Below are 26,358 nucleotides of genomic sequence, written 5' to 3' on the forward strand. Positions count from 1 at the left end.
TGGTATATTTCTAACTCTACCATTTGGGGCAAGTCAGCTTGAGCATGTCCCAAATTGTACATCTCTTCCCTCTCTTATTCCCACTCTTTTATTTAACAGGGATCACAGATTATAATGGATATTAATTTCACTTAGGACTTGGGTTATGTTGACCCCAGTAACTATGTACTCTCTTTTGATTTTAGCAACCGTGTATCCCCCCTCCCGATTTTGCGGTTTTTGCCTTTATAAACCCTATATTTTTGTTCCTCGGGGCTCCTCTGTTCTTGCATGTTCAGAGAGCCCCAGCATGCTGGATCAATAAACCCTTAACCCTTTGCTGATTGCATGAGAGAGTCTCTTGGAGTCATTCTTGGGGGCGGCGGACTTTTTTTTAACTCTAACAGTTCATGTCCTGGCTGCTCCACTTGCGATCCAGCTCTCTGCTGTGGCCTGGGAAAGCAGTGGAAGATGGCCCAAGTCCTTGGGCCCCTGCACCCATGTGGGAGACCTGGAAGAAGCTCCTGGCTCCTGGCTTCGGATCAGCCCAGCCCTGGCTGTTGCGGCCATCTGGGGAGTGAACCAGCAGATAGAAGACTTCTCTCTCTCTGCCTCTCTGTAACTCTGCCTTTCAAATAAATAAATCTTTAAAAATAAATAAAATAAAAAAGAGGTTAGGGCACATGCTGGACCCACCCTTGCTCTCCTGCGTCTCTCTGGCACCCAGCCTTTAAAAAAAATGCTACTTAGGACACCCGCTTCCGGTCCCCAGCTCCACTCCTCGTTCCTGCTCCCTGCTACTGCACACCCTGGGAGGCAGCACTGAGCCGAGGCCCCGTGGGCCCCAGGCCTGCTGAGCTCCCTGTCGAAACCTCTTCCCTGGTGCTGCTCCACTCCTCCAGACACCTGCTATGCCTGGCACCGAAGAAGCCCCAGGCCCTGCCCCACCACAAGGGGGTCCCGCCAAGGAGGCCTCTGGTGCTCCCTGGGCACCCCTGCTGGGCACTGCAGAGTGCAAGAGGCTGAGAGTGCCAGGCGTCACTCAGTGTTTCTCTGCCCAGAGATGGCACATGGGTCTTTGGCTGCCTTGGCCGCCCCCCTCCCCACCCTCAGGTCCTCTGTGCGGGTCCCTGCTGTGGTCACTGTGACTTGGGGAGGGGCTCATGGGAAGGACCAAGCCCGCCTTAGCTGGGCAGTCGCAAGGGCTCAGCTGGGGACCGAAGCCAGAGGTGGTGGTGGGGAGGCGGGGGAGGCTATGGCCTTGATGGCAGAGGGGCTGGGGCTGGGGGCGGCACCCAGGCTGGGTCAGTCCTGAAAGAAGCAGAAGGAAGGACAAGAGGTTGAGACGCGGGGAGCAGGACTGCCAGGGAGCTCAGCAGGCCTGGGGCCCCTGAGGGCTCTGCTCCATGCTGGCCCAATAGGCGCCTGAGCCCTGGGCCCAGGAGTCAGCTGCGCAATGGACACCCCCACTCCGGGATGCCCAGGCCAGCCCAAGCAGGGAAGGCCCCTCACCGGGATCCACTTCCTGGTCTCCAGGCCACCGGTGGAGAGCGGAGGGCTCCTGGGCTTGTCCCTGCGGAAGCCAGGTGGGAAGTGCCGGATGTAGGCTCCACTGCAGACTCTGACAGCAGCCTCTGTCCCACGGGAACGCGCCCCGGCTCTGGCATTCCCGCACCCCTCCTCCCTTGCTCCCTTGGTCCCTGTTGGCCTCCTGGGACAGCCCATGAGCTCCCGGTGGCAGGGGGAGGAGGGGCAGGAAGAGATTGGCTCTCTCTCTCTGGGACAGAGGGTGGGACAGAGCTGGGAAGAGAGTGGGAGAGCGAGAATGCCCGCAAGAGGGGTCCTGGCATGTAGGAGGGGCAGAAGGAACAGAACCAGACAATCTGTGCTGGAAAGAAGCCCCCACTCACATGTAGAGCCCAGGTGGTCTTGTGCCCCCAACTCCCTCTTCCCAAAAAGGCCCCTGACACACACGCCAGCCTGTAGCCTCCTCCCAGCCCAGGGTCCGCTGTCGGCCCACCTGCACCCCGCCCACAGAGCCCAGACCTGCCAGCCCACAGCTGTCCTCTTCTGCTCCCAGCCCCAGTGTTGACCCCAGGCCTCAGAGGGGGCTGCACCCCAGGTCAGAGGTCAGCAGAACAGAGAAGTGGGACAAGCAGCCTACAGCTGGGCCCAGGGCGCCCGTCCCCACAGGCGCTGCCATGCTGCTGGTTTGGTGCTGGGTGGGTGGTGCCTGGGAGGCCTTCTTGCCCAGCAGGGTCCAAAGAGCAGAGGTGTGGCCACCTCCACAGCCTCTTCACCGCCAGCCTGCCTGCTCACCCAGGGCCACAGGCAGAGAAGCCGCTGCCGGCCCACCAGCAGCAGCTTGACACTGGCCCCTCTTGGGGACCAGCCCCCAACAACATTGGCATCCGGGTGAGTACCTGGCCCCCAGGGGAAGGCAGGGGGCCGTTCCGCTGTGGGGAGCCCATGCGGGGGGTTGGGGGTGGCGTGGTGGATTTCCAGAGTCTCCGGGCAGGCTGTGCCAGATGTAGCCCCAGGGATCAACCCAAGGAAGACTTGGCACTGGCCGTGGGCCGGGAGCAGAGCGAGGGGGCCACAAAGCTCTCTGGGGTGCTCCCACCAGTGTCTGGGGTAGAAATGCCCACCCTGGCTCCAGGACCCACATTCGGGGAATGTACTGGGGGGGGGGGGGCTGTCATCATTTCCCTGCTCTGTCCGAGCAGCAAGGCGGGCCATGGCCAGCCCCTCCTTCTCCCTCTCCCACTCCTGTGGTCAGGATCTTCAGCAGCAGCGGCTTCCCAACCTCTGCCTGTCCACAGCCCCCTGGCGTGGGGCATGGGGGGAGGGGAGCAGGGAGCCGGGCTGAGCAGCCCAGAGCGACTTTCCCTTACACCTGGAGAAGTGAGAAGTGTCACAGCCTGGGGGGGGGGGGGGGGGGGTTGGGGGTGGCAGCCTCCGTGCAGGCCTTCCCCTTGGAGAGGAAGGGATTGTCCCAACAAGCAGGACAGGCCCTGCTGCCTCCTCTGTCCCTGCGGTTCCGGGTGATTCATGTTCCAGCACCTTGTCCTCTTATCAGGGCCTCGGCTATTTTCATAACAGTCCTCAGGGCAGGGTGTGGGCCTCTCGCTGACACTTTGCCCAGGGTATTTCAGAGTGGCCGCAGTCACCCACCAACCCCATCGGGCCTCTGTGAACAGGGCACAGAGGTACCCTTGACCGCCACGCAGAACGAACTCACCCCAGCCTCCACTCAGGAGCGCTGAATGTGATTCTGTTCCCTTTCGACTGTCTGTGTTCCATCTGCGGGCACCGGCCTACAGCCCTGTGGCGCTGGCACAGTCGCCAACGGTGGGAGCTCCTTGTCGCGAGTCCAGGCCTCATCGGGCCCCCCAGGCCTCATCGGGAAGTGGGGTGCTCACAGCACCCGCGTCCTGGGGGCTGTTTCCAGGCCTGATTATGGGGGGGAGGGTGTCAAGCTAGCGCTCGGTGCTGGCTGAGTGGAGTGGGGGACAGTGTGATGTAGACGGGGGCATGGCGCCAGCCATGGTGGCCACTGTGACTGCTGCTGTTAGGAGTCAACCAGTCTATGTGGCCTTAGGAGGGCTTCACCAGGGAGGTGGTCCGTGAGCTGGAATTGAAGGGCAGAGGTGGCCCGGGGCCCTGGGCGGAGGAGACAGAGCATGGAAAGACACAGGGTTGGCGCTGACCAGGTCAGGCATTCAGAGAAGCACTGATCGCTGATTGACAGATCTTGCAGTCACTGTCTCACACGCACACATGTGCACACACACACACACACACTGAGAGGGTCCCCAGCTCACAGACATCATCATCTTCCTCCCAGTTGGTAGCACTGAGTGGGGCTGCACACGAGGGCTCGCCATGGCAGGGAAGACAGCCCAGCCCGTGGCCCTCCCCCACGAGGCTGGGTGCAGCCACTAAGCTGGCACCTTTCATGCCCACGCCCAGGCTAGGATCTGGTCTCAGACCCACATAACGAGAGGCCTGGAGCTTCCCCAGCCCTCCTGTCCCTTAGACCAAGGTGGAAGAGCGGACACTGGCTGGCTGCAGGTGGCTTGGGAAAGGCCCCTGGACTCAGGGGCATGGGGGGGTGGTTGCGAAGGCCCCGCGCATGCGCCATGTGGCACGCCTACCCCGGCTCTGATGACTTTCTCTCTGGCTGCGTTTAGGCCAAGGGTGCTGTCTGCCGCAGAATCAACATGTCCCGGCCCAGCAGCAAAGCCATCTACTGTAAGCTCCCTATCCCCATGCCCTTCCGCCCCTCCGCTCAGCTCGCCACTGAGCCCGCCAAGCGCCCTGCCCTGGTCCCTGCCTCGTGACACCCACCACCCCCTGCCTTGCACCCTGCAGTGCACCGGAAGGAGTACTCTCAGAGCCTGACCTTGGAGCCCACCCTGCTGCAGCACAGGGTGGAGGTGAGTGTCTCAGTTCCCATGTAGCCCCCTCCCCTGCCACTGCCAAAGCACAGCCAGCTCACCCAGGTCCCTGCCAGCCAGACCCCCGCCCCCCACAACAAGCCTGCCTGAGCCGTGGCTGAGCATTAGGGAGCAGGAGCCCGGGGTTGGTGGAGCAGGCCTGGCTGGAGGCAGAGGGGGTGGATGCCTGTCTCCAGAAAGGAAGAAGTAGCAAGGATGGCCCAGGAAGTGCCTGCACCCCCACACCCATCCCTGCCTACCTCCTGCCCCACCCCTGCACAGAAGCCCCAGGGAGCCGATGTCTGCCCAGGACCAGCATGGCCGGAGAGGGGCAGGCGTGAGAGGTGCAGCCAGTGAGGGGTTGAGAGGGCCTTGGTCAGGGAGGGCAGTTTCTGGGCCAGAGCTTCTGGAGTGGCTAGGGTGGAAAGAGCCCCTGGGCAGCCTCGGAGGGAAGGACTCCGCTGGAGAACCGAGAAGGCTCCGTGGGACGAGGGTCCGGAGACCCACAGACTGGGGGACGCAGCGCCAGGCTGCAAGGTGCAGTGGGGGCTGGGAAGCAGCTGTGCTTAGGCTGAGCAGGCGAGAGCGAGAGGAGACAGGGTCAGGGTGCCTGGGTCCCCTGAGGATGCTGGCAGTGTGACACGGGAGGAGGGGCAGGGCCTGGGCAGTTGGGGAGGACGGAAGGACAAGAGGCAGCACTGGGCCTCCTGCCTCTGAAACCCTGGCTGGCGGAGGGCCATGGTGAAGGCTGGGAGAAGGGGTGGATGAGGAAAGCCCGCCCAGGAATGGCCCAGCAGCAGACGGGGCGCATGTGCAGACAGTGCTCGTCGGCACCTGCCAGGGTGAGAATCAGGGGAGGGAGGCACTGGGCTTTCTGCTCCAGGGACCAGGAGGTGACCGACAGGCAGATGTGGGGATGGAAGCTGGGTGTGGGGAACAGCACGAGGGAAGGCGCGGACACAAGAACACCTGGTCAGTGAGGAGGGGGCCAGGCTGGGGCGGGGAGGTCTCCCCTGGACTGTTGAAAGCCAAGGGCAGTTGGAAGGTCCTATTGGCACGCACAGGGGTCAGACGGCATTGGTGGGCTGGCCGGGGCCCATATGCACCACCACCCAGCCTCTCACCGGGCCTGCACTGTCACAGCTGTGAGTCCCCTTCTCCCAGAGTCCACAAGCCCCGCGCGTAGCCCCTCGCACCCTCGCCCACGGGCCCCCTCTCCAGCCTGACCACTTCCACACTGGCGCTCAGGCGGGCCCTCGGCGACTGCTTTATGGGGAGCCAGGGGCCAGGGATCTTTCTCCTCCGCTGCCTCTCTCCAGCCCACCATCATCAGTAACCCCCGGCCCCACCTCGAGCCTCTCTGGCCTCTTCCTCCCCTCCCCTCAGCACCTGATGACGTGTAAGCTGGGCACGCAGAGAATCCGGGAGCCCAAAGATGCCTTGCAGAAGCTGCAGGAGATGGATGCGCAGGGCCGGGTGTGGAGCCAAGACTTGATCCTGCAAGTCAAAGACGGCTGGCTCCAGCTGCTGGACATTGAGACCAAGGTCAGCCCTCACCCCCAAACAGCAGTGGGACCCTGCTGTGGGAAGGCAGGCCTCAGCCCTCCATGCCCCAAAGAACAGCACTGCTTCCCGATACAATCTACAATACTCACTCAGGCCTCAGAAGAGGTACAGGATGGGGGCTAGGGACAGAGGCAGAGCCACATTAGAGGACACCCTAGCCCCAGGCCACCAAAGGGCTCGCATCAGGAGCTCTCAGGAGCCAAGCCTGGCTCCCAGTGTCCTCACAGCTGGCCTCTGCACCTGGATCAGGAGGAGCTGGACTCCTACCGCCTGGACAGCATCAAGGCCATGGACGTGGCACTCAACACCTGCTCCTACAACTCCATCCTGTCTATCACTGTGCAGGAGTCAGGCCTGCCAGGCACCTGCACTCTGCTCTTCCAGTGCCAGGAAGTGGGGGTGAGTGGCCTGGGGTAGGGTCCAATGATGTCACATGGGCACGTGTGTGAGTGCATGCACACACACACACACACACACACGGCCTAACTACTGCTTCCTGCAGGCGGAGCGGCTGAGGCTCAGCGTGCAGAATGCCCTGGACAAGGAGCTGGAGCAAAGGTAGGCAGCCTGTGCTCAGCCCACCTGTGGGGCTGCACAGCTCAGGCCTTGGAGTGGGGGAGGGTCATGGCTGGGGGCAAACACTGGTCCTATATCTGAGCAAGGGCCAAGGCAGAAATGGGCAAGGGGAAGAGGTGAGGTGCAGAGGGTACTAGAGACTCTCCCCAGAGATTCACAGGGGATGCGCAAGCTCCCAGGGGTGGGCACACGAGGCAGGGGGGTCAGGGAGGGTCAGGATGGAGACCTGGCAGCTCCTGGAGAGAGAGGCCATGGGGCCCTGGGCCTTGGGGCAGAAGCGTGGGCAGGGCCTAAGACATGTCTCCAAACCACGCCCTCAGCAGACCCCGATTCGAAAGCCTCCTCCAAGGCCAGGACAGATGGAGGGGGTTCTCTCTGCAAAGGCCACTCCCTAAGCCCCAGGCACCCCCTCTGGAGCGGGGGCCACTTCCAGAAAAGCCCCACCAGCTGACCCCAGAGAACAGTAAGTCTGGGTGGGGGGTGGAGGGTGGGAGGTGGGGAAGAAGGTTTCAATCAAACATCAGAGATGCTGCAGGTGCATGGTTTCCTCGCATTGCAGGCAGGCCACCGTCCCCGGGGCCCCTACTTCGCCACCCCTCTGCCTTCGCTCTGCCTCCTCCAAGGCACTCCCCCTCCCCCGAGGACCCAGAGAGGGATGAGGTAACCGCACGCGTCTTGGGGCTTGCAGAGGCTCTCAGGGCCTGGGGGCAGCGAGGGCACCAACCCTGCCTCCTCTTCCTGTAGATGGCCAGGGCAGGCTCTGGGCTGAGGGACAGGAGGCGCGGTTGGGGCTTGTGTTGAGGGGAGGCAGTTCCAGGATGGGCCATTAGGTGGCGCACTCAAGGCCATGGGTTGCTGGGGGCCCAGGAGGTGCTGAACCACGTCTTCAAGGACATAGAGCTGTTCATGAGAAAGCTAAAGGAGGCCCAAACAAGGAGCAGTCATAAGAAGAAAAGATTTGGGAAGAAAAAGAGCAAGGATCAGGAGGGTGAGTGCCGAGGGCTGCGGGCAGCTGTGGGGGTGACGTGGGGTGACCTGCGACCCACCACCTCCACCCTGTCTCCCACAGAGCTGACAGAGGCGCAGTACATTGACTGCTTCCAGAAGATCAAGTTCAGCCTCAACCTGCTGGTACGTGGCTCCCCGAGAGACCCCTAGCCCTCTGGCCGGGGCAGCCCTCCGGCCAACCCCAGCCTTTTCCTTCTCCAGCTTCTCCCTCTCTCGGCACTTCAGGGGAATACCAGGCTCCCCAGCAGGGCACTGGGGTCCTGGGGACAGTGGGGTGGGGTACAGGTGGGGAACAGACGGTGCCCTGTGTCCCCAGGGGAAGCTGACCACGGAGCTGCAGGAGACCAGTGCCCCCGAGTTCGTGCACATCCTCTTCCAGACCCTGGAATTTGTGAGCCGGGGTAGACCAGCGTGGTGGAGAGGGCCAGGGAGCAGGAGGAGGGCAGCGGGCTGGTGAAGGGGAGGCGGGAGCAGAGGCAGGGGGGCTGCGGGCCTGTTCCACGCACCCTCCTTCTCCTTGACCCCAGACACCACCCTTGGCATGCACAGTGCCCCCTGCCCTCCCCCCCCAGACTCCATGGGCCAGGGGCAGCCCCAAGGACACCAGGAAAAGGAGCCACAGGCCTGAGGCCGATGGGCAGATGTTCCCTTGTGAGCGTGGGAGGCCAGGGACTCTGGGCCCTTTCCCACTGCCTGTGGGCCGGTGGGATCCTCAGCTCCCTGACACTGTCCCTCCCTCCCCCAGATCCTGGCCCAGTGCCCTGAGGCTGGCCTAGCAGCACAAGTGATCTCACCGCTCCTCACCCCCAAAGCCATCCACCTGCTGCAGTCCTGTCTAAGCCCCACAGAGAGTAACCTCTGGGAGGGGCTGGGCCCAGCCTGGACCACCAGCCGGTGAGTGAAGACCAGGCCTGACCTGCACTGGGGGTGAGGGCCCCAAGGGCATTGGGCGGGATGTACGAGGAAGCCAGGCTATGCACCACCAAAAACCAGGAAGATGTCAAAGCAATGTGGGGGACTCCACAACCATGATGCATGGCCAACTGTTAGGTGCAGTGTGAAGCCTGAAACACCAGCGCCACCCATTTACCATCACCCACTCCTCAGGACAGACCACCTCAGGCAAAGGGGCACTTCTTCCCAAGAAAGGAGAGCTGGCGACCTGCCACTCAAACCTCTTCTCCTTTCTGTCAAGGGCAAAAGGAAAACTTGGTCACAGTCCAGCCCAGAGTTTTAGAATCACTGACGTAGGAGACGCCACACCCGATTGGCAGGGAGTGGAGAGGGAGGGTGGGCTCTGGGACACTGGCGGGATGGGGAGTCGTGAGTGGAGGCCATGTCATTGGGCGTCCTGGGAGAGGGGCACGGGGCTGGCTGCACACCCCGCGCTGAGCTGGCAGCACCACATTCCTCCAGCGCGGGGTGGCCGGGTCCTGGGCTGAGAGGTCCGCCCAGCTGTGTGGCAGAGCTGGGAAGGGGGCAGCTGGAGCCACAGCTGGAGGTGAATACCCCTGTGGGAGCCCTGGGAGGCTCCACCAAGCCCCATCTGCAGCATTCCCTGAGAGAAGAGAGCAGGGCCTGGGAAGTACACATGGGGGCAGTGAGAGGAAAAAGAGTTAAGAAGGCAGAGAGAGAGAGAGAGATCTTCCATGCACTGGTTCACTCTCCAGATGGCCACAACGGCCAGGGCTGGGCCAGGCCAAAGCCAGGAGCCAGGTGCTTCTTCCGGGTCTCCCACATGGATGGCAGGGGCCCAGCCACTTGGCCATCTTTCGCTACTTTTCCCAGGCCATGAGCAGGGAGCTGGATCAGAAGTGGATTAGCCAGGACTCCAAGCGGCATCCTTACGGGCAGCTTTACCCACTATGCCACCACACAGGCCACAAAAGAACGTACTTTTATGCGCTCTCTCAGACTACTAACCAAAATTGAACCACGTGTGGGTTCTGGGCCTCCCACTTCATAGTGGCGCTCAGGGCCCAGAACCCTGGGAACTCCCGGAGCCGTGTAAGGCAGCCTCAGAGTTCATGGGCGCTCTCAGCTGCGCCGGGCTCACACTGCCTGTGGGGGTATCTGCCTGCCTGCCTGCCCTGGCACCTGCCTTGCACTAGCAAGCAAGGAAAACGGGGGTTGGGAAATGGACTCAAATGAAAGGGCTTTCTTTAAGTCGTTTGCTTCAGCCACTTTAATATCAAATAACTAAGCTGGACAGATCATTCTGTGTTTCAAAACCCAGCCTTATTTCAAGAATTTGAAAAACAGATCAGCAGAGAGAATTTTTCCAAAATACACACAAAGAGGCAAGACAACTGTAGCATTCATAGAATGTGGACATTTGATACTTATTTAATATATAATATCAGATGCACCCATAGATGTTTCTAATTTCTTGAAATAATCAGAACTGAACAAAGAAATGAAGAAATGAAACAAAATTAAAAAAAAAAAAAAACTAGACTAACTACAGATATGTAAAAACCCTCCAAAGAGATGGATTTCAGGCAATTATATTTAGGTGGCTTGATTCTAGGCAAATTGACCCAAAGCTACAAATAATACCAAATGCTGGGCTCATCCTGAAGTTCGGATGGCGACCATCCAAAGCCACTGGATTGGCAGTCGGGATTCCAATGAAGGAACCGCAGTGGCGGCAGTCAGGGTACAGGGGTCACGAAAAGGACCGGAGGTGAGGGAAGGCTGGCAGGAGACAGAAGCACACTTGAGAAACCTGGCCCGGAGAAGGCTCAGAAGGAGGCGTAACCACGGCCCGGGTCTTCCCAAGAGCAAGGGAAGGAACGCATTAAGATTCAGAAGAGAAAACAGTTATTTGTTCCCATGAACTAAACGGTAGATTAGTGTCCCAGCCACTGCCTTCAGAGGCCGCCCGCAGGGGTCCTCTTCTGCTGGGAGGAATGCAGGCTTGTGAGAACCACGTGCAACCCTCCATGGGTGTCCCAAGCTCAGCGGACATCCTCGCCTGCACCCCCCTGAGGCAGGAAGCCGCACTTCCTCAAGCCCGAGTGGGCACTGCCAGAGACGGCAGGTGGAGGCTATCCAAGCTCCAGCAGCGATGAAACTCCCCGGCCCTGTGCGACCGCGGGAGGCTGAAGGGCAAGACCAGCCCTGCCCAGATCAACCAGAGCAGCTCTGCCCTCCATGTAGTTAGAAAGAGTGAGCTCTGGGGGGCTGGGAGGGCAAACCCAGGCTAGACAGACATTGCACAAGATCCCAAGGGGCCGGCGCAGCCCTGCTGCTCTGTGCTCCTGCCACTTTAATTCAAACCCCAATCAGGGCACTAAAGTGTCCACCGGGTTCTGGCGGTCTCAAATCTGCACTCCGTGGGCCCAAGAGAGGCTGGCCCAGGACACTCACATGGAGGAATCTGTTCATGTGTAACCGTTGGCTGCCTTGTGGGTGTCCTGGGCCTTTGACCTGCATGCTTGGGCTGTGTGCCCCTTAGCTGGCACATCCCTGAGGCTAGGCTCGCTGTGCTACATGCCAGACACCCACCCAGCTCTCTTCCCTCCCCAGGGCCGACTGGACAGGCAAGGAGCCCGAGCCCTACCAACCCACATTCTCTGATGGTTGGCAGCTTCCAGAACCCTCCTTCCAGGTGAGGAGAGCTCAGCACAGAGCCCAGTGCAAATCCCTGGTCTCTGGCGAGTTTCTGCCCTCACAGGCCAAACGTGGCCACATGGGGTAGGTTCAAGTGGGTGCCTGCTGCATCTGTTGGTGGGCGAGGCGGGAGGCTGCTGTGAGTGAGTGGGCTGTGGGCTGATATCCCGGGTCGCTGTGCGGGCTGCCTTCCATTCTTGCTCACTCTCTGTTCTCTTACAGACACATTTAGGATACCAGGACTCTGTCCTCCATCGGTATGCTCTGGGCTGAGTCATGGGGGGGCTGAGTCAGGGGGTGGAGCAGGGCTAAGATCTGGTTGTCCGCCCTTCAGAGACCCTCAGGGCTCTCCCTTAGCCAGTCCCGACATGCACAGACACACCCCTCCCTCCCTCCCCTCGTGCGCAAAAGCAGCTTTGGCCCTCCCAGGCTCCAGCCGCTTCCCCTTGAGAGAGGCTGCACCTGCTTCTGATTTCCCAGAGCTCGGGAATAAAGTGCTTAGGGCAGAGCTCGACTGTACACTCCACAGTGGGAAATACGTCCAGAAGTCAACGACCAGGAAAGAAAGACACAAAGATCAGTGCTATTTCAGACCCCTCCTGTCTACAGAAGCCCCCACCCCAAGCTGCCGACCCCCAAGTCACCACCAGAATGCGGGCAGCAGAGAGCCAGGGCTCTTGGGGCTGGCACAGGGGAGTCGGTGTCCACAGCCATCCTGACTCTGACCCTTGTGGCAGACGTCCTGGGTTAGAGAGCCCCTCGAACTTAGATCAAGAGGAGACACACAACCTCCAGGCCCCCAGCTTCCAACCTGGCAAGCCCACCCTGAAAATGCAAGTCCTGTATGAGTTTGAAGCAAGGAACACACAGGAGCTGACTGTGGTCCAGGGAGAGGAGCTGGAGGTGAGGCCTGGGCTTTGAGGCTAGAGAACAGGGTGGAGGTGGGTGGGGAGTTATGGGCAGCCTAGGGCAGGGGTTCTGGCCCCAGGCTGTCAGGGGGGTGGCCTACAGAAAATGGGCAGTGGCAAAGTGGGAAGAGGGGAGGCCAGACAGTGGCTCAGGGTGACCGGTGTGGTGACTCTTGGCAGGTTCTGGACTACAGCAAGCGGTGGTGGCTGGTGAAGAACCAGGAGGGAAAGAGAGGCTACGTCCCCAGCAACATCCTGGAGCCCCTGCAGGCGGGGGGCTCCGGGGGCCAGGGCCAGCCATCCTCTCGGGTACAGCCCACCCTAGACCATCCAGCCCTGAGACGGAGGTGGGGGTGGGGAGCGATCACTAACCCATGGAGGAGAGAAGTGCTGGGCGGATCTGATCCATAACACTGCCAGTTTCCTTGTGCCAAGCTAATCAGAGGGTGGATGGAGATACAAGCCAGGGTCCCCATTAGACCACAGAGCCTATGGGAGTGAGACACATGATTTGGTGGGAGCCCAAACAAAGGACCCGGATGTCAGGAACTCTGGGTGGCTGTGAGATGGGATGGCCTCTGACCCCAGGTTTCCCCCGATTCTAGGCTACGATGCTTCGGCTCAGCTCAAAGCCTGAGGAGGTCACAGCCTGGCTGCAGGCAGAAAACTTCTCCACCATGTGAGTGCTGGCCCTGGCAGGTGTGACAGAGGTCACCTCTATAAGGGACCAAGGCAGCCAGAGACCCAGCCCAGAGAGTCCAGCCTGCCCAGTGGCATGACAAACCCGTCCTGCACACCACTGCAGAGAAGAGGATGCGGAAGGGTGGGGAGCTTAGGAAGCCGCGGTTAGAGCATCAGATGTGGAGCCCCTGCCCTGGGGAGGGCAGCTGGGATCAGGGCCGTGACCCCAGGAAGACCCTGCACTGACTGCTCAGCCACACCTCCCCTTCAGAAATCTCTCCCTTCCAGCCTGGGAGTGCTGACCCTGGGTTAAGCCAAAGTGCGTACGTTGTACCTTCACTTCCAAATACCCTGCTCCGTGACCGCTCCCATAGCCCCAGTCCCCAAGCCCAAGCAGTCCTCTCTGCACCCACATCCTCCCACTGCACCACTGAGGGCTTCTGCGGGTTCTGTTCGCAGCACGGTGCGGAGCCTGGGCTTCCTGACCGGGAGCCAGCTGCTCCGCCTGCGGCCTGGGGAGCTCCAGCTGCTGTGTCCCCAGGATGCCCCCCGGGTCCTGGCGAGGCTGGAGGCTGTCAGAAGGATGCTGGGGGTGAGGACACCCTGGGGTCCTGACTGCCCGCGGGAGGGTCCGGTCCCGCCTGGGGAGCCAGGATGCAGGGGCTGGGCCAGCAGTGGGCACAGGGTAATCCTTCACGGGATGGGCTTCACGCTCTTGGGCGTGGCCTCTCCTGGCGCCAGCCTCCGCTGAATCCTCTTTGTTCCCCAGCTGAACCCTTAGGGACCAGCTCACAGCCTCCAGGATCAAGGACCTCTCGCATGCCAGAGGATTCGAAGCCTTCACAGCCCCAAGAATTCCTCTTCTGGATCCCCGGATTGCAGCAAACTGTGTGCCCGGTTCACAGAGCAAAGAAGAAGAGGAGCAGCCCCCGAGGTTGACACAAATGCTGCCCCTCCTCGCTGTGCTGGGAGCCCTTCCTGGCTTCCCACCTATTTATTTTCCCTCTTCCCTCAGCCTGGAGTCTGTTAGGACTCTCCCTCCCAATAAAAGCATCTTCAAGCCTGCCATGGCCTCCTCTGCAGCTTCTTCTGGGCCTGGTGGGAGCCAAAGGCAGGGAGGCAGGAAGGGCAGGGGCTTTGGGCCTGAGACAACAGAATGCCCCATCCCTCAGGAAGCCAGGAAGTTCCATGTGAGTGGGCATTTACAGTGCCACCTGCCCCTGGGAGCCAGAATCTAGAATTCGACTCCAGAGCCTTCTTACTCTCTTTCTAAAGAGCCTCCAAAAGCAGGCGTCCCTGTCTCCACCACGGCTGTGCCGTGTACATCTCTCCCAGCAAGTCCCCAGGCACCCAGCGTGGCTGTGAACACGGCATTTCACAGAGGCCAAGCACCACAGGTTTGCATTGATGGCATGGACCGGGGGACCGGTGGAGCAGTAGCCAGCGAGCCAGGTGCACCAGGCTCCACTTGGGAACATCCACCTTTGACACAGCTTCCGGCCTCCTCTGTTGGTTGAGCCAACCCTGGGTTCCCTCCCCGGTTGCTGTTTCTGCCTCTGGTGGCGGATCCTAAGGAACACTGGACTGGAAGTCCAAAGGGCACCGACCAGCCGAGTGGACTCCAGCAACTCCACTCCCTGGGCTCCCATTTGCGCAAACTCTTAAGTAAGAGTTTGGATGCTCTGTGGTTTTTCTTTTTTTTTTTTAATAAAACTTACTAAATAAAATTTTATATAAATTTATAAATTATATATTTATAAATTATAAATTTATATAAAATTATAAATAAAACTTATTAAATAAAAATTGAACTCAAAACTGCCATGGGCTCTCCTCTCTACATAACAGCAGCTATGCTGTTATTGATTTAATCCACAAGAAGGGGTGGGATACTTTTGGACTCAAGGGCCTATTAAGGGTTCTTAAGATGTTCCCTTAATGGCCATCAAAGAAAAAGGTACCTTTCCCTGAAGGGAGGACTTCCACATTGATTATGGCCTTGTCTAAATAAGGTCTGAGTTTGTGAACTCAAGAGGCTTCCATGGCCTTGGCAGCTCATGACAAGAGCCTCAGTTGATTACTGACATCATAAATAAGAGTGTCAATTGTTGGATCAACAACGGGAGTCCCTGTGCGCTTGCTCTCTATGTAGGATCTCTGTCCTTAATGTGTTGTACTACGAGAATTAATGGTAAAACTAGTCTTCAAACAATACTTTATACTCTGTGTGTCTGTGTGGGTGCAAACTGTTGAATTCTTTACTTAATAGAGAGTTGATCTTCTGTATATAAAGATAATTAAAAATGAATCTTAATGAAGAATAGGATGGGAGAGGGAGTAGGAGGTGGGATGGTTTGTGAGTGGGAGGTGGTTATTGGGGGAAGAACCGCTCTAATCCAAAAGCCGTACTTTTGAAATGTATATTTATTAAATAAAAGTTTTATATATAAAAAAAAGATGTTCCCTTAAGTCTTTTCTTTGTTGAATTTGTTCACAGCCCTAACATCATCTAGGGCCCAGCTTTCTCTGTTTGTTTGTTTTCCAGCTGCCGATGCCATTCCTTCAAATCCCTGGCCTTGGAAAATCATCTGGTTACCCAGAATAGGGAAGCAAAAACTTGCCCTTGCGAAAAAGAGAAAAAGCGAGACCCTTGCAGGGCAAATCTGACCAGAAGAGTTAATTTCTTGGAGTGGAGAAAAAGAGATGTTAACCCATTGCCCTGGCTTCTTAGAGCTGCAGGAGTCCTAGAAGCAGGGACCCCTGCCCCCCACCCCAACCAGAAAAACAAAGTGCTTCTGCCCAGTGCTCCCCAGATTCCTCAGAGAAGACTGGGGCGGGGTGAGGGGCTGTCTGTGTAGCCGTGTACAGTGGACCCAGCACTTGCCAGACCATCACACGGACCTAGCTGTAAATCCCGGGCCACCCGCAGGGACTCACGCAGCTCACCCAGCCTCCTCAGGACTCAGTTTCTCCCTGGATAAAATGGGCACAATGCCACTTCACAAGGTTGTTTTGGGACGCTTACCTCTGAATGAATCGGCTGACGCAGATGGGAGGCTGAGTCCACTGCCTGGCTAGTCACTGGGGCTTGGGAAATGCCAACCATGCACCCCAGGTTAGGTTGCCGCTGGCCCGGGCTGCATACATTCATCTACCCCCACCCCCATGCGATCTGCACTTTTTCCTTTTTTTTTTTTTAACTGAAATGTCCATTTAAAAAGTCCCAACTTTGCTCCAGATGAACTAATGAACGAATGTGATTCCCCACACCCAGGCTAGGGGAGTGGAAATTCAGAGCAGAGCGTGCTATGGAGGCCCAGCAGGGAGGCCAGGTAGGAACTCTGCTCTCCCCACCCCCACCCCCTCCCCCAGCCAACTGACAAGTCCTAGCTCTCTGGACTGGCTGCAACTCTGTGCTGCTTTCCCAGGCGGACACTCAGAAGCTTGGTTCCTCCCGGGGCTGCAGGGTTGCCCGCAGCCTCCTGCTCGGTCAAGGCCACCCACACTGCTAGATTCCACTGTTAATTTTCAGTGTCCACGTTATCTGACCTCTCTGCCACGCGGGAGGTGGTTGCTCACTCCCTCCTCCAAACACCTGCAAGTGCTTTCCCGGGTTCTCCCACTTGCCAGTTCTTTCCGGTTCTCTTGGCCACCCCAGCCCGCAGCCCTGCCTCTTCCCTGCCACTCTCGCTCCCATGGCGCTCTTGTCTGTGCCGTGCTGACTCCCCTCTGCCTGGAGCTTCCCCGGTCTCCTGCGGCCACGGTGGCCCCCACGACAGAGTGGTTGGATGTTTCATCTCCTGCACATCTTTGCTTAAAGGTCAGCATCCCAGGGACGCCTTCCATGAACACACTTTTTAGAACACAAATCCCCTTCCTGCTGGGGCTCCACCAACTCCCACCCTAACACCCTTCCTCTCTCATCTCTGCCTTATTTCTCTCTCCACGGGATGTGGACCACTTGCTGACTTACAACATATTCATTTATTTCTGCATCTTTCCATTAGAATGTCACCTTCTTGAGGGCAGGGATTTGGGGCCGCTGATTTCAACTTTGTAATCAGTGCCTGCCCTAACAGGCATGTTCATACACATTGTTGGGGGGCTGTTTGCAGGGGCAAATGAAACATGACAGCCTCGTCCCTCCTCCAATCCATCGTGCACAAAGAAGCTAGATTAATTTCCCGGATGCAGAGTCTGACAGTATCACTCACTTCAGCAGCGTATCCAAACCTGTGTTGTCCAATATAGCAGCTACAAGCCACATGTGGCCACTGAGCAAGTGAAATGTGGGTAGAATGACTCAAGATGTGTTTTAAAAAAGCAATGGAAGGGGGCTGGTGTTGTGCTGTAGTGGGTAAAACCGTCGCCTGCAGTGCTGGCATCCCATATGGGCACTGGTTCGAGTCCCGGCTGCTCCACTTCTGATCGAGCTCTCTGCTATGTCGTGCGCTCTCTCTCTCTCTGCCTCTCCTTCTCTCTGTGTAACTCTGACTTTCAAGTAAATAAATAAATCTTGAAAAAAAAAAAGCAGCGGAAGAATATCTCAGTCCTACTTATATTAGTGACAGGCTGAGATTGTCCTATTTGGGGAATATACAGACTTAAAAGAAAATCTGCTATTCAAATCGATTCACCTGTTTCTTTTTACTAGAAACAGAATTTTTAAGTCCTATGTGTGGCCTGCATTCTATTTCTGTCAGATAGGGGGAGATCCAAAAACTCCCTGTAGAGCAGAGGAAAAACATCCGAACCCCACCCCCTCCCCGGCAGTCCGAGTCCTGGGCCACCCGGCCCCACAGCTGTGTCTCTCCCTGCGCCCCATCATAGCCTCGTGCATCTGCAGGACTTGCCGCCCCCCCACCCCTAACCAGTGTTCCGCCTTCCTCCTGCCTGGAACTGCACTCCTAGTGTCCAGAGCTTATCCCTTCCCAGTGGCCTTGCTCCGACGCCCACCTCCTCCCTGTGACCCTCTTAGAACCACCTGTGCTGCCCAGAAGAGCTCTCTCGCTCCACAGTACTTGAGGTCGACGCCCGCTGCCTCGAATGCTTCCTACCTGTCATTAACGGGTTTCTGGTCCTCATCCTCTTCTTCCCCTGCCCCCTTCACCCCAAAGACTGGCTGGCAGTCCGACTCTGGGGGACTGCCCCAGCCCTCCCATCCCACTCCATTCTCCTGCCTGGTAAATAAGGTAAGTATGGTATGGATTTCACCTTCCATGGTCATGTCCCTAGGGTCCCTACTGCCTAGGTGTTGGTGCACTTCCCGCCTTGACTGGCACTTTTAATGGATTAAGCGTGGAGTCTCAACGCCGCGCTCACCCGCACTCCCACGGGGTTCTTGGGGTCGCCCGGCCCCGAACTCCAGGACCCACAGAAGTCGCGCATGCGCGTGGCCCCGCTGGCGCGCGGAGAGGGCGCTCGAGGGCGGAGGGGCGAAGACAAGGAGCTCACGTTGACCCCACCCACTTACGTCGACTATAAACCCTCTCTGCCTGCCGGCCGCCGGTCGTCAAAGATTCGCTGGCGTCGAAGTGGCGGGCTCACCATGTCGTCCACGTCATCTATGCTTCTCGGCTACTGGGATATCCGGGGGGTGAGTGCCGTGGCAGCGGCCGGCCGAGCGTCTCTGCGGGTCCGCGACCTCCGCCAGAAGCCGCCCTCCTCCGGAGCCCGTCAGCGCGGGGCGGCGCAAGAAGCCGCGGCCGAGCCGCCGGGCCCCCCGGCCCGCCCCTGCCATGCCTCTCGCCTCGCTCGGCCCCGCGGGGAGCTGCGGGGGGCTGCGGGCCGCCGGGGCCGCGCTTGGGGACCGCTTAACGACCGCCCGGGCGGCATGCAGGGGCCCCGCAGCCCGGGGCCGGGGGACGTTGGCGGGCGGGGGTTGGGAGCCGGTGGCGGCCGCGCAGGCGCCGACTCTGGGCTGTCTTCCCCCAGCTGGCGCACGCCATCCGCCTGCTGCTGGAGTTCACTGATACTTGCTACGAGGAGAAACGGTACACGTGCGGCGAAGGTAATGTTGCCCGGAGCTGGCCCTCCACCTGCCCGCTGTGCCCAGAGAGTGGCATCCCGCCGAGGTCCCACGGGACGTCCCCCCACCCCCGAAACCCGGGGAGCCCTGCTGTGCCCTGTGGGAGGAGAGCCGCATCCTCTGCCCGAACCCCGCCTAAATGCTTAACCAGATGGGCCCCAGACACGAAATGGTTAAGCCTTGGGAATTTGAGGTAAAGAAACTAAGCCATTTCTTTGGCTCTTTGCACTCCTCGTTAGGCAGGGTATTCAGGAGGTTGGGCCCCTAACGTCTCTCTCTTACAGCTCCTGACTATGATCGAAGCCAATGGCTGGATGTGAAATTCAAGCTCGATCTGGACTTTCCCAATGTAGGTGGCTTTAGGGGGAGAGGGAGCAGAGGGAAGGCCTGGACGGGTATCCATCCCCGCGGCTTCTTCCTGCTCCGAGGGGCAGGGTCATAGGGGCATTTAACCTGGATGGATAAGACTCAAGGGTTCTTGAACTGCAGAGAGAAAATAAAATGTTTTCCTTTCCACTAACAAGTTAGCATCTCCTGTGGTGAAGTGATGTCAGTTATTAACCATGACTGTGTTTGTCACTGGTAGGGATCAAGTCTCCATATTCCATTAAATGTGCTGTGGGCATCTTTACTGTTATTTATATTCGCGACTTTGAAAGTGTGGTCACTCTTACTTCTGCTGGGCCACACATATTCACATTTTACTGTGAGGATATCTCAAAAAGTCCATGCAAGCAAATTAAAAGATAGGTTTATTTTGGTGCAAAAATGTTGAAATCCATGCAAAAATTGATGGAAAATATCAAAAAGTATGCATGAATTTCAAGATTTTTTTGCACTAAAATAAACTTTTCTTGTATTTCCATTAATCCAGAAACTTTTTGAAGTACCCTCCTATCATAATTTTGCTTTAAAATGTCTTATACCTGTGTAAATACATGAATTGGCTTTATGGTTTTGGAAAGCTTATTCTGAGAAAGGTGCTATGGCCTGCACACACATGCACACACACGAGCCTAAGGATCCTTGCTAGACTCAGCTCAGCACCCAGCTGCCACCGGATTTTCTTCTTTCTCGCACCATGACACCTTTTCTCTCCTATTCACTGCCTTGCAAGCTCCCTCTCCCCCAGGAGAGAGGTGGGGAGGCACAAGAGATGTAGGTTGCTCACTTGGCCTGTCCTTGCCCTTCCAGCTGCCCTACCTCATGGATGGGAATAACAAGATCACCCAGAGCAATGCCATCCTGCGTTACATCGCTCGCAAACACAACATGTGTGAGTGCGGTAGGCCTGGTAAGGGAGAGCAGGCGATTTGCTCACCTGGGGGTGTCTGATCCCAAGGGTGCATTGTTGTCATTTGGCCTGCAGGTGGTGATACTGAAGAAGAAAAGATTCGAGTGGACATCATGGAGAACCAAATAATGGATTTCCGTATGCAGCTGGTGCGGCTCTGCTACAACTCTGACCACGTGAGTTTCCTGAGCCACGCTGGCTGAATGTGGAGCATCAGGAAGAGGAGTATTTAGGAACCCAAGAGTTACTTCTACTCCATTCTGCTACTGCTGCCTTCCCACCAGCCCCTGCAAAAATAAGAAGCAGATCTCCTTATTTTTTGGTTTTGCCATATAATTCTGCTGTTAGCCCCCTCCTTGCTTTCCTAACCCCTTCTTTCTCTACCACCACCCCTAAGTAAAGGCAGTGAGAGGGGGCTCCCAGGTGTCTACCCACGGCCTGCGCCGTGCTCAGCTGTGACGCTAACAGCCGTCCTGTCTGTGAAGGGGGTAACAGCGCTCCTTGCTCTCTTTGCATCTCTCTTTTCCCAGGAAAAAATGAAGCCTCAGTACTTGGAACAGCTACCTGGGCAGCTGAAGCAATTCTCCCTCTTCCTGGGGAAATACTCGTGGTTTGCAGGAGAAAAGGTGCGGAGAAGGGAAAGAAGAGGGAACCGCACTGTGTCTGCAGTGTCGATGAACTCCCCAAATCTGACCGTCTTACTGTCTCCTTCTAGCTCACCTTCGTGGATTTTCTCACCTATGACGTCTTAGATCAGAACCGGATGTTTGAGCCCAAGTGCCTGGATGAGTTTCCGAACCTGAAGGCCTTTATGTGCCGTTTTGAGGTGATGCTCTCTGATAACCCCATTCTTACAAAAACATGTGCCCACCCGCGGGTCCCAACAGACCCCACTATGAGAGATCCTGCCCACCACCAGCTTTTACCCGCAGGGATCTGCGGTTGGACACCTGTAGACCTTTGAGTCTTGGGAAAGTCCTGATATCTGCACCCCAGAGGCATTGGCTGCAAGACACGGGAAGGTGGAGACAGGCCGCCTGTGGACGTGGCGGGCTGTTTGGCTGGGCTGGGTTCTTGACAAGGGTTCGTGTGCTTTCCCATCAGGCTTTGGAGAAGATTGCGGCCTACATGCAGTCTGACCGCTTCTTCAAGATGCCCATCAATAACAAGATGGCCAAGTGGGGCAACCGAAGTCTGTGCTGAGCAGGGCGCACCGATCGCTGCGTGCTGTCTCCCCACTCCCGTGTCCAGGGGGCCTGCAGTCCATTTTCTCTGCTCTTTTTAATAAATTGTGCTTAAACTGGTGTCCAGCTGGCTTTCTCTTGGGCCAGAAGAGAATAAGGAGACGAATAGAAGGATCAGTGTCGGGATGGGAACTCGGCAACACTGAGATCCTCTTCCTCGCCAGTTTAGTGTCAGGGCCAGCAGGTCCTGCCCAAACCTTGAGAGTGGGTGCTGGAAATAAAGGTCACACGCCCAAAGATCAGGGCTTCTAAAGGGACTGGAGCCCTGTGAGGACCTGGTGGTAGCTGAAACTGCGGTACTGAAGTTCAGAAACCTGTGTGTATGGGAATTCAGTGTGATAAAAGTGGTGTTTTTAAAGTATTTATTTATTTGAAAGGCAGAGATACAGAGAGAGGAGAGACACAGAGAGATATCTTCTACCTGCTGGTTCACTCTCCAAATGGCCTCAAAAGCCAGGACTGGGCCAGACAGGAGCCAGGAGCTTCATTCAGGTCTCCTGCATAGCTACAAGAGCCCACAGAGTTGGGCCATCCTTCACTGTTTTCCCAGGCCATTAGCAGAGGGAGCTGGATCGAAGTTGCCGACATGGCAGGAGGCAGCTTAGCCTACTGCATCACAACGCCAGCCCTTAAAGGTGGTATTTCAAACTGGCAGCCTAGGAATAGTTGCTTACCAATTTAAAATAATAAAACACTAGCATACTATTCCCTAAAAATAATTTATGTGTGATTTATCTGATTTTTTTTTCTTTTTTTTGACAAGCAGAGTGGACAGTGAGAGAGAGAGACAGAGAGAAAGGTCTTCCTTTGCTGTTGGTTCACCCTCCAGTGGCCGCCGTGGTCTGCACGCTGCAGACTGTGCACCACGCTGATCCGATGGCAGGAGCCAGGTGCTTATCCTGGTCTCCCATGGGGTGCAGGGCCCAAGTACTTGGGCCATCCTCCACTGCACTCCCGGGCCACAGCAGAGAGCTGGCCTGGAAGAGGGGCAACTGGGACAGAATCCAGCTTCCTGACCGGGACTAGAACCTGGTGTGCCGCAAGGCAGAGGATTAGCCTATTGAGCCACGGCGCCGGCCTATTTATCTGATATTTAAGGCCCAACATTAAACACAAAGCTGTTGGAGTTTTCACAGAACTTGGAGAATGTTTGTCATTGACTAGGAAAAATTTCTCTTATTAAGGCATAAAAAGTGAAAACCATGAAAGGGAAGGTTTACCAATTGAACAGCATCAAGTTCTAAAAATAAGCAAACTTAAATGACAAATTCAGAAAAAAGTATAAAGATTAAAGAACTGTCATGGCAGTTTTTAAAAATGGACAAAATATGCATAAGCAATTTAAATATAGAAATATTGGTGGCCCCCAAAATGTTTAAAAGATGTTACCCACGGAGCTGTGAATTAGAACAGCAAGTGACCATTCTTCCATCAGGTGACCAAAGGTGTTGCTCTCTAAAGTGCTGGCAAGGCTTAGCACAGGGGTAGTACTTCTAGGCTAGTGGGTTTGTAAAGGGACACATATGTCAGTATCTTGAAATTCAAATCCTACTCTATGATGCATACACAAAGATGTTGGCTATGGCCTTGTCGGCAGTAAGTAAACAGCTGTCAGCGATGGAGTACCACATGGCAGTTAACAGAATGAGACTGATTTGTATAGACCTGGGGAAATCCCCAAGATACATCATTGAATTTAAAAAAAAAAAAAAAGTAGCATTTTTTTCAGATTTATTTACTGGAACTGGCGCTATGGCGTAGTGGGTAAAGCCACCACCTGCAATGCCAACATCCCATATGGTCGCCAGTTTGAGTACTGGCTGCTCCACTTCCAACACAGTTCTCTGCTATGGCCTGGGAAAGTAGATGATGACCTAAGTCCCTGGGCCCCTGCAGCCATGTGGGAGACCTGGAAGAAGCTCCTGGCTCTTTGCTTCGGATCAGCACAGCGCCTGCTGTTGCAGCCATCTGGGGAGTGAACCAGCAGATGGAAGACTTCTCTCTCTTTCTCTTCACCTCTGTCTGTAACTCTATCTTTCAAATAAATAAATAAATCTTTTTTAAAAAAAGATTCAGAGGTAGAGTTACAGACAGAGGGAGAGACAGAAAGATCTTCCATCTGCTGGTTCACTCTGCAAATGTCTGCAACAGCCTGAGCTGAGCTGATCAGGAGCCAGGAGCTTATTCCAGGTCTCCCATGTAGGTGCAAGCAGTTGGGCTCTCTCCCAGTGCTTTCCCAGGCCATCAGCAGGGAGCTGGATCGGAAGTGGAGCAGCCAGGACACAAACAAGCAGCCATATGGGATGCTGGCACCACAGGTGGAGGTTTAGCCTACTGTGCCAAAGCACTGCATTTTAAAATTAGTTTGCAGAGTGTTGTGTACAGTATGGCAGCTGTCATGATTTAAAAAGGTGTAGATCCATTAATGCATGTGGTCCGTAGCAGAGGGCCTGGTAACATCTCTTCAGGCAAATGGGAGAAAGGGTTAGGTTCCAGGGTGGAAGTTAAAGGGACTTGCAAAATAAGGCCAAGATTTTCTTTTTTTTGCTGGGAGAGTGTGTGCAGGTATTTGTGTATTCCTTGTGTGATAAAATCACGTTTTAAAGGAAGAAAGCAAATGTCAGAGAAACAGCCCTGTGGAGATTGAATTGGCTTCCCTGTCCATTTGCATAGGAAAGTCTCTAGTGGCCTCCAGCCTGAGACAAGGAAGCACTGGCCCGAAGCACGCCCCTGTGGACTAGAAGCCAAGATCTCTCCAGTGAGGGTGGATGGAGGGCCTGAGTACCTAGGAGAGCCAGCACCCTCAGAAGGGATAGCGCAAACACAGGATGCTAAGTGGACACTTCAGCTGATGCCTTTGTCACCGCTATAAGCAGGAAGGCGCCTCAGGTGTGGGAGCCTTTGGCCGGAAGAGGTGGAAAGCTGACGAGTTTCTCTGCTGTCTGATAGGGGCTGCTGTGGGTTTCCATGAGGCAAAGGGGTGGAATACTGGAAGGGCAGATCTCTTGGATTTAAGGGCTGTCCGAGAAGATGAGGATGCCTCTGAGAGTAGATAGTGTGACCAGGAATCTAAAAAGGAATGTTAATTTCTTTATAAACATATACTGGAAAGGTAGTCTCTTTTGAAACGTGATTTATTTGAAAGGCAGAGTTGGAGAGGTCTTCCATCTGCTGGTTCACTCCTCAAATGGCCACAACAGCAGGCTGAGCTAGACCTAGAACTCCATCCAGGTCTCCCATATGGGTGCAGGGGCCCACACACTTGGGCCATCTTCAGCTGCTTTCACAGGCCATAGCAGAGAGCTGGATTGGAAGTGGAGCAGCCAGGACTAGAACTGGCACCCAAATGGGTTGCTGGTGTGGCAGGCAGCAGCTTAACTGGCTAAGCCACAACGCCAGTGCCAGGAATATGCTGTTTATTCCTGTGTAACAGTATTAGCACAAATCGGACAACATTTATTACTTCGAGTTTCTGTGGGTGAGGAGTCCAGGGCCTGGTCCTCTGCTCAGGTGCCTCTCCAAGCTGCACTCCTGTGTCAGCCAGGGCTACAATCTTAGCAGGGCCACATGACTGTAGACTGACTTCAGTCCCTCGTGCCCTGCTGGACAGAGGGGCCTGTGTTTCTTCCTGGCTGGCAGCTGGAGGCCACCCCAAAGGGACCTGCTCAGTATGGCGAGTAGAGAAGTGTCCTGTGTGAGGTGTTCAGTGACGTCCTGACACCTGTTCTACTGCAAGTTGCACTCAGAGAGAGGACATTTCACAGGAAGTGAGTACCAAGAGTGGCATCACCACAGCCAGCTTCAAATCTGCTCATCACAGGACAGAAGGCAAGGAAACAGGAAGTTGGCCCTGTAGTCCTTGGAGCAGAGGATCCTGGGGAAGAAGATGGCTGGAGAGAACAGCCTGGTAGGGGGTGAGCCATGGGCAGGAGAAGTGTGTATAGCACAGGATGTGGATGAAGTGGATTTCACATGAATTCCAGATAGACCCCAGGCAAACCACGTGTTCCGCTTGTTCTAGGTACTGTGTGTGTTGGTGAAAATCCACCTGGTAGTTCTCCAGAACCAGGAACCTCACTGGCCCAGAAAGCACGCAAGGCCACCGAGGAGACCGGATCCTCCCATAGGAAAGGCGGGTTTCCAGTCCCAGGGCTTCTAACTCTCATTCTGACATAGCCCAGACGAGCCCGGGCACGGGGAGACACTGTGTCATCCCGTGGGCAGAGATACATGAATATTAAGAAATTAATATGCCAATGATGAGTTCATGCAAGTAGCCTCAGGGAGAACTACTTAAAAAAAAAAAAAAAAAAAAAAAAACCTTGTAACAATTGCATTAAGTTTGGGGTGCGGATCAACCCCTGAAGGCATTAAGAACTCATTTGTGTTCATGGTTGAGGGGTGAGCAGCTGGCTGACGGAAGGAAAGCGTTTCTGTGAGTAAAGGACAGGTCGCTGCGGAGCTGCTTCGCTGATACCACGGCGGAGTAGGGGTCAGTGAGGACGCGGCGCCGGTTTGGCGGGCTTCCTTATCTTCCAGCTGCGGCACAGGGGGCGCAAACGAGCTGCGCTGTGCCCATATCGAGGGACTTGGGAGTTCAGCGGGGCACTGGGGGAAAAAGGCGGAGTTGGGGTCCGCCAGTGGGAATTTGCTCGCATCATTCCCCTGCCTTAAATATTTGTAGTTCTGTAGCCTCGGCGAAACAAAACAGACTCTCCCCACGATCGGCCCGCCGCTTGCTTTCCACCGCGACTGTGGCAGGCGTCCACCCGCCCTCACCCCACCCCCCACCCGCAGCCCTAGTGTGCCTCTGGGAATCCCCGGGGAGCGGGACTCAGCGTCTACTCTGTGAACCGTCCCCTGTGAGCTTGTTAGGAGCACCCGCTCGGTACTTCTAGAACACTTGGAACAGAGCAACGTTGCATAATTGTGTCTTTATCAATTAGCCAAAAGCACTGTGTTCCCTTTTATATTGTCTCGCTGCGCTCCGATAATTGCTGTTCCCGCAGCCCCAGCCCCG

At 56.3% G+C, this 26,358-nt stretch overlaps 2 protein-coding genes across 3 annotated transcripts; both read left to right on the top strand.

The window, feature by feature from the left end:
• The first annotated feature begins 2,238 nt into the window (after positions 1 to 2,238).
• Positions 2,239 to 13,838, top strand: EPS8L3 (EPS8 signaling adaptor L3). 2 transcript variants are annotated; one of them, XM_070077916.1, is made up of 19 exons: positions 2,239 to 2,394; positions 4,173 to 4,233; positions 4,354 to 4,418; positions 5,805 to 5,963; positions 6,234 to 6,383; positions 6,487 to 6,542; positions 6,881 to 7,023; positions 7,120 to 7,220; positions 7,428 to 7,548; positions 7,630 to 7,691; positions 7,885 to 7,959; positions 8,314 to 8,462; positions 11,100 to 11,181; positions 11,406 to 11,440; positions 11,921 to 12,086; positions 12,272 to 12,400; positions 12,697 to 12,770; positions 13,232 to 13,364; positions 13,542 to 13,838. In XM_070077916.1, exons 2-19 carry the CDS (start codon positions 4,203 to 4,205, stop codon positions 13,551 to 13,553), a joined length of 1,743 nt encoding a protein of 580 aa, XP_069934017.1. In that variant the 5' UTR covers positions 2,239 to 2,394; positions 4,173 to 4,202; the 3' UTR covers positions 13,554 to 13,838. The 2 variants fall into 2 exon arrangements, with proteins under 2 accessions (XP_069934017.1, XP_069934018.1); XM_070077917.1 differs by having other exon boundaries at positions 6,884 to 7,023.
• Positions 13,839 to 18,159: 4,321 nt separating this feature from the next.
• Positions 18,160 to 21,398, top strand: GSTM3 (glutathione S-transferase mu 3). The gene is made up of 8 exons (XM_002715792.5): positions 18,160 to 18,368; positions 18,707 to 18,782; positions 19,085 to 19,149; positions 19,995 to 20,076; positions 20,170 to 20,270; positions 20,625 to 20,720; positions 20,810 to 20,920; positions 21,199 to 21,398. Exons 1-8 carry the CDS (start codon positions 18,321 to 18,323, stop codon positions 21,295 to 21,297), a joined length of 678 nt encoding a protein of 225 aa, XP_002715838.3. The 5' UTR covers positions 18,160 to 18,320; the 3' UTR covers positions 21,298 to 21,398.
• The last annotated feature ends 4,960 nt before the right edge of the window (positions 21,399 to 26,358 follow it).

The sequence above is a fragment of the Oryctolagus cuniculus genome, chromosome 7, assembly GCF_964237555.1.
Source record: "Oryctolagus cuniculus chromosome 7, mOryCun1.1, whole genome shotgun sequence".
NCBI classification, from domain to species: Eukaryota; Metazoa; Chordata; class Mammalia; order Lagomorpha; family Leporidae; genus Oryctolagus; species Oryctolagus cuniculus.

What these genes read in the sequence shown, in the direction of transcription:
- EPS8L3 (XM_070077916.1), top strand. Translation starts at nt 4,203, where the DNA reads ATGTCCCGGCCCAGCAGCAAAGCCATCTACT. An exon ending in CAGCAGCAAAGCCATCTACT is followed by an intron (nt 4,234 to 4,353) that starts GTAAGCTCCCTA and finishes TGCACCCTGCAG; the next exon opens with TGCACCGGAAGGAGTACTCT. An exon ending in TCCAGTGCCAGGAAGTGGGG is followed by an intron (nt 6,384 to 6,486) that starts GTGAGTGGCCTG and finishes TGCTTCCTGCAG; the next exon opens with GCGGAGCGGCTGAGGCTCAG.
- GSTM3 (XM_002715792.5), top strand. Translation starts at nt 18,321, where the DNA reads ATGTCGTCCACGTCATCTATGCTTCTCGGCTACTGGGATATCCGGGGG. An exon ending in TCGATCTGGACTTTCCCAAT is followed by an intron (nt 19,150 to 19,994) that starts GTAGGTGGCTTT and finishes TTGCCCTTCCAG; the next exon opens with CTGCCCTACCTCATGGATGG. An exon ending in TCTGCTACAACTCTGACCAC is followed by an intron (nt 20,271 to 20,624) that starts GTGAGTTTCCTG and finishes CTCTTTTCCCAG; the next exon opens with GAAAAAATGAAGCCTCAGTA.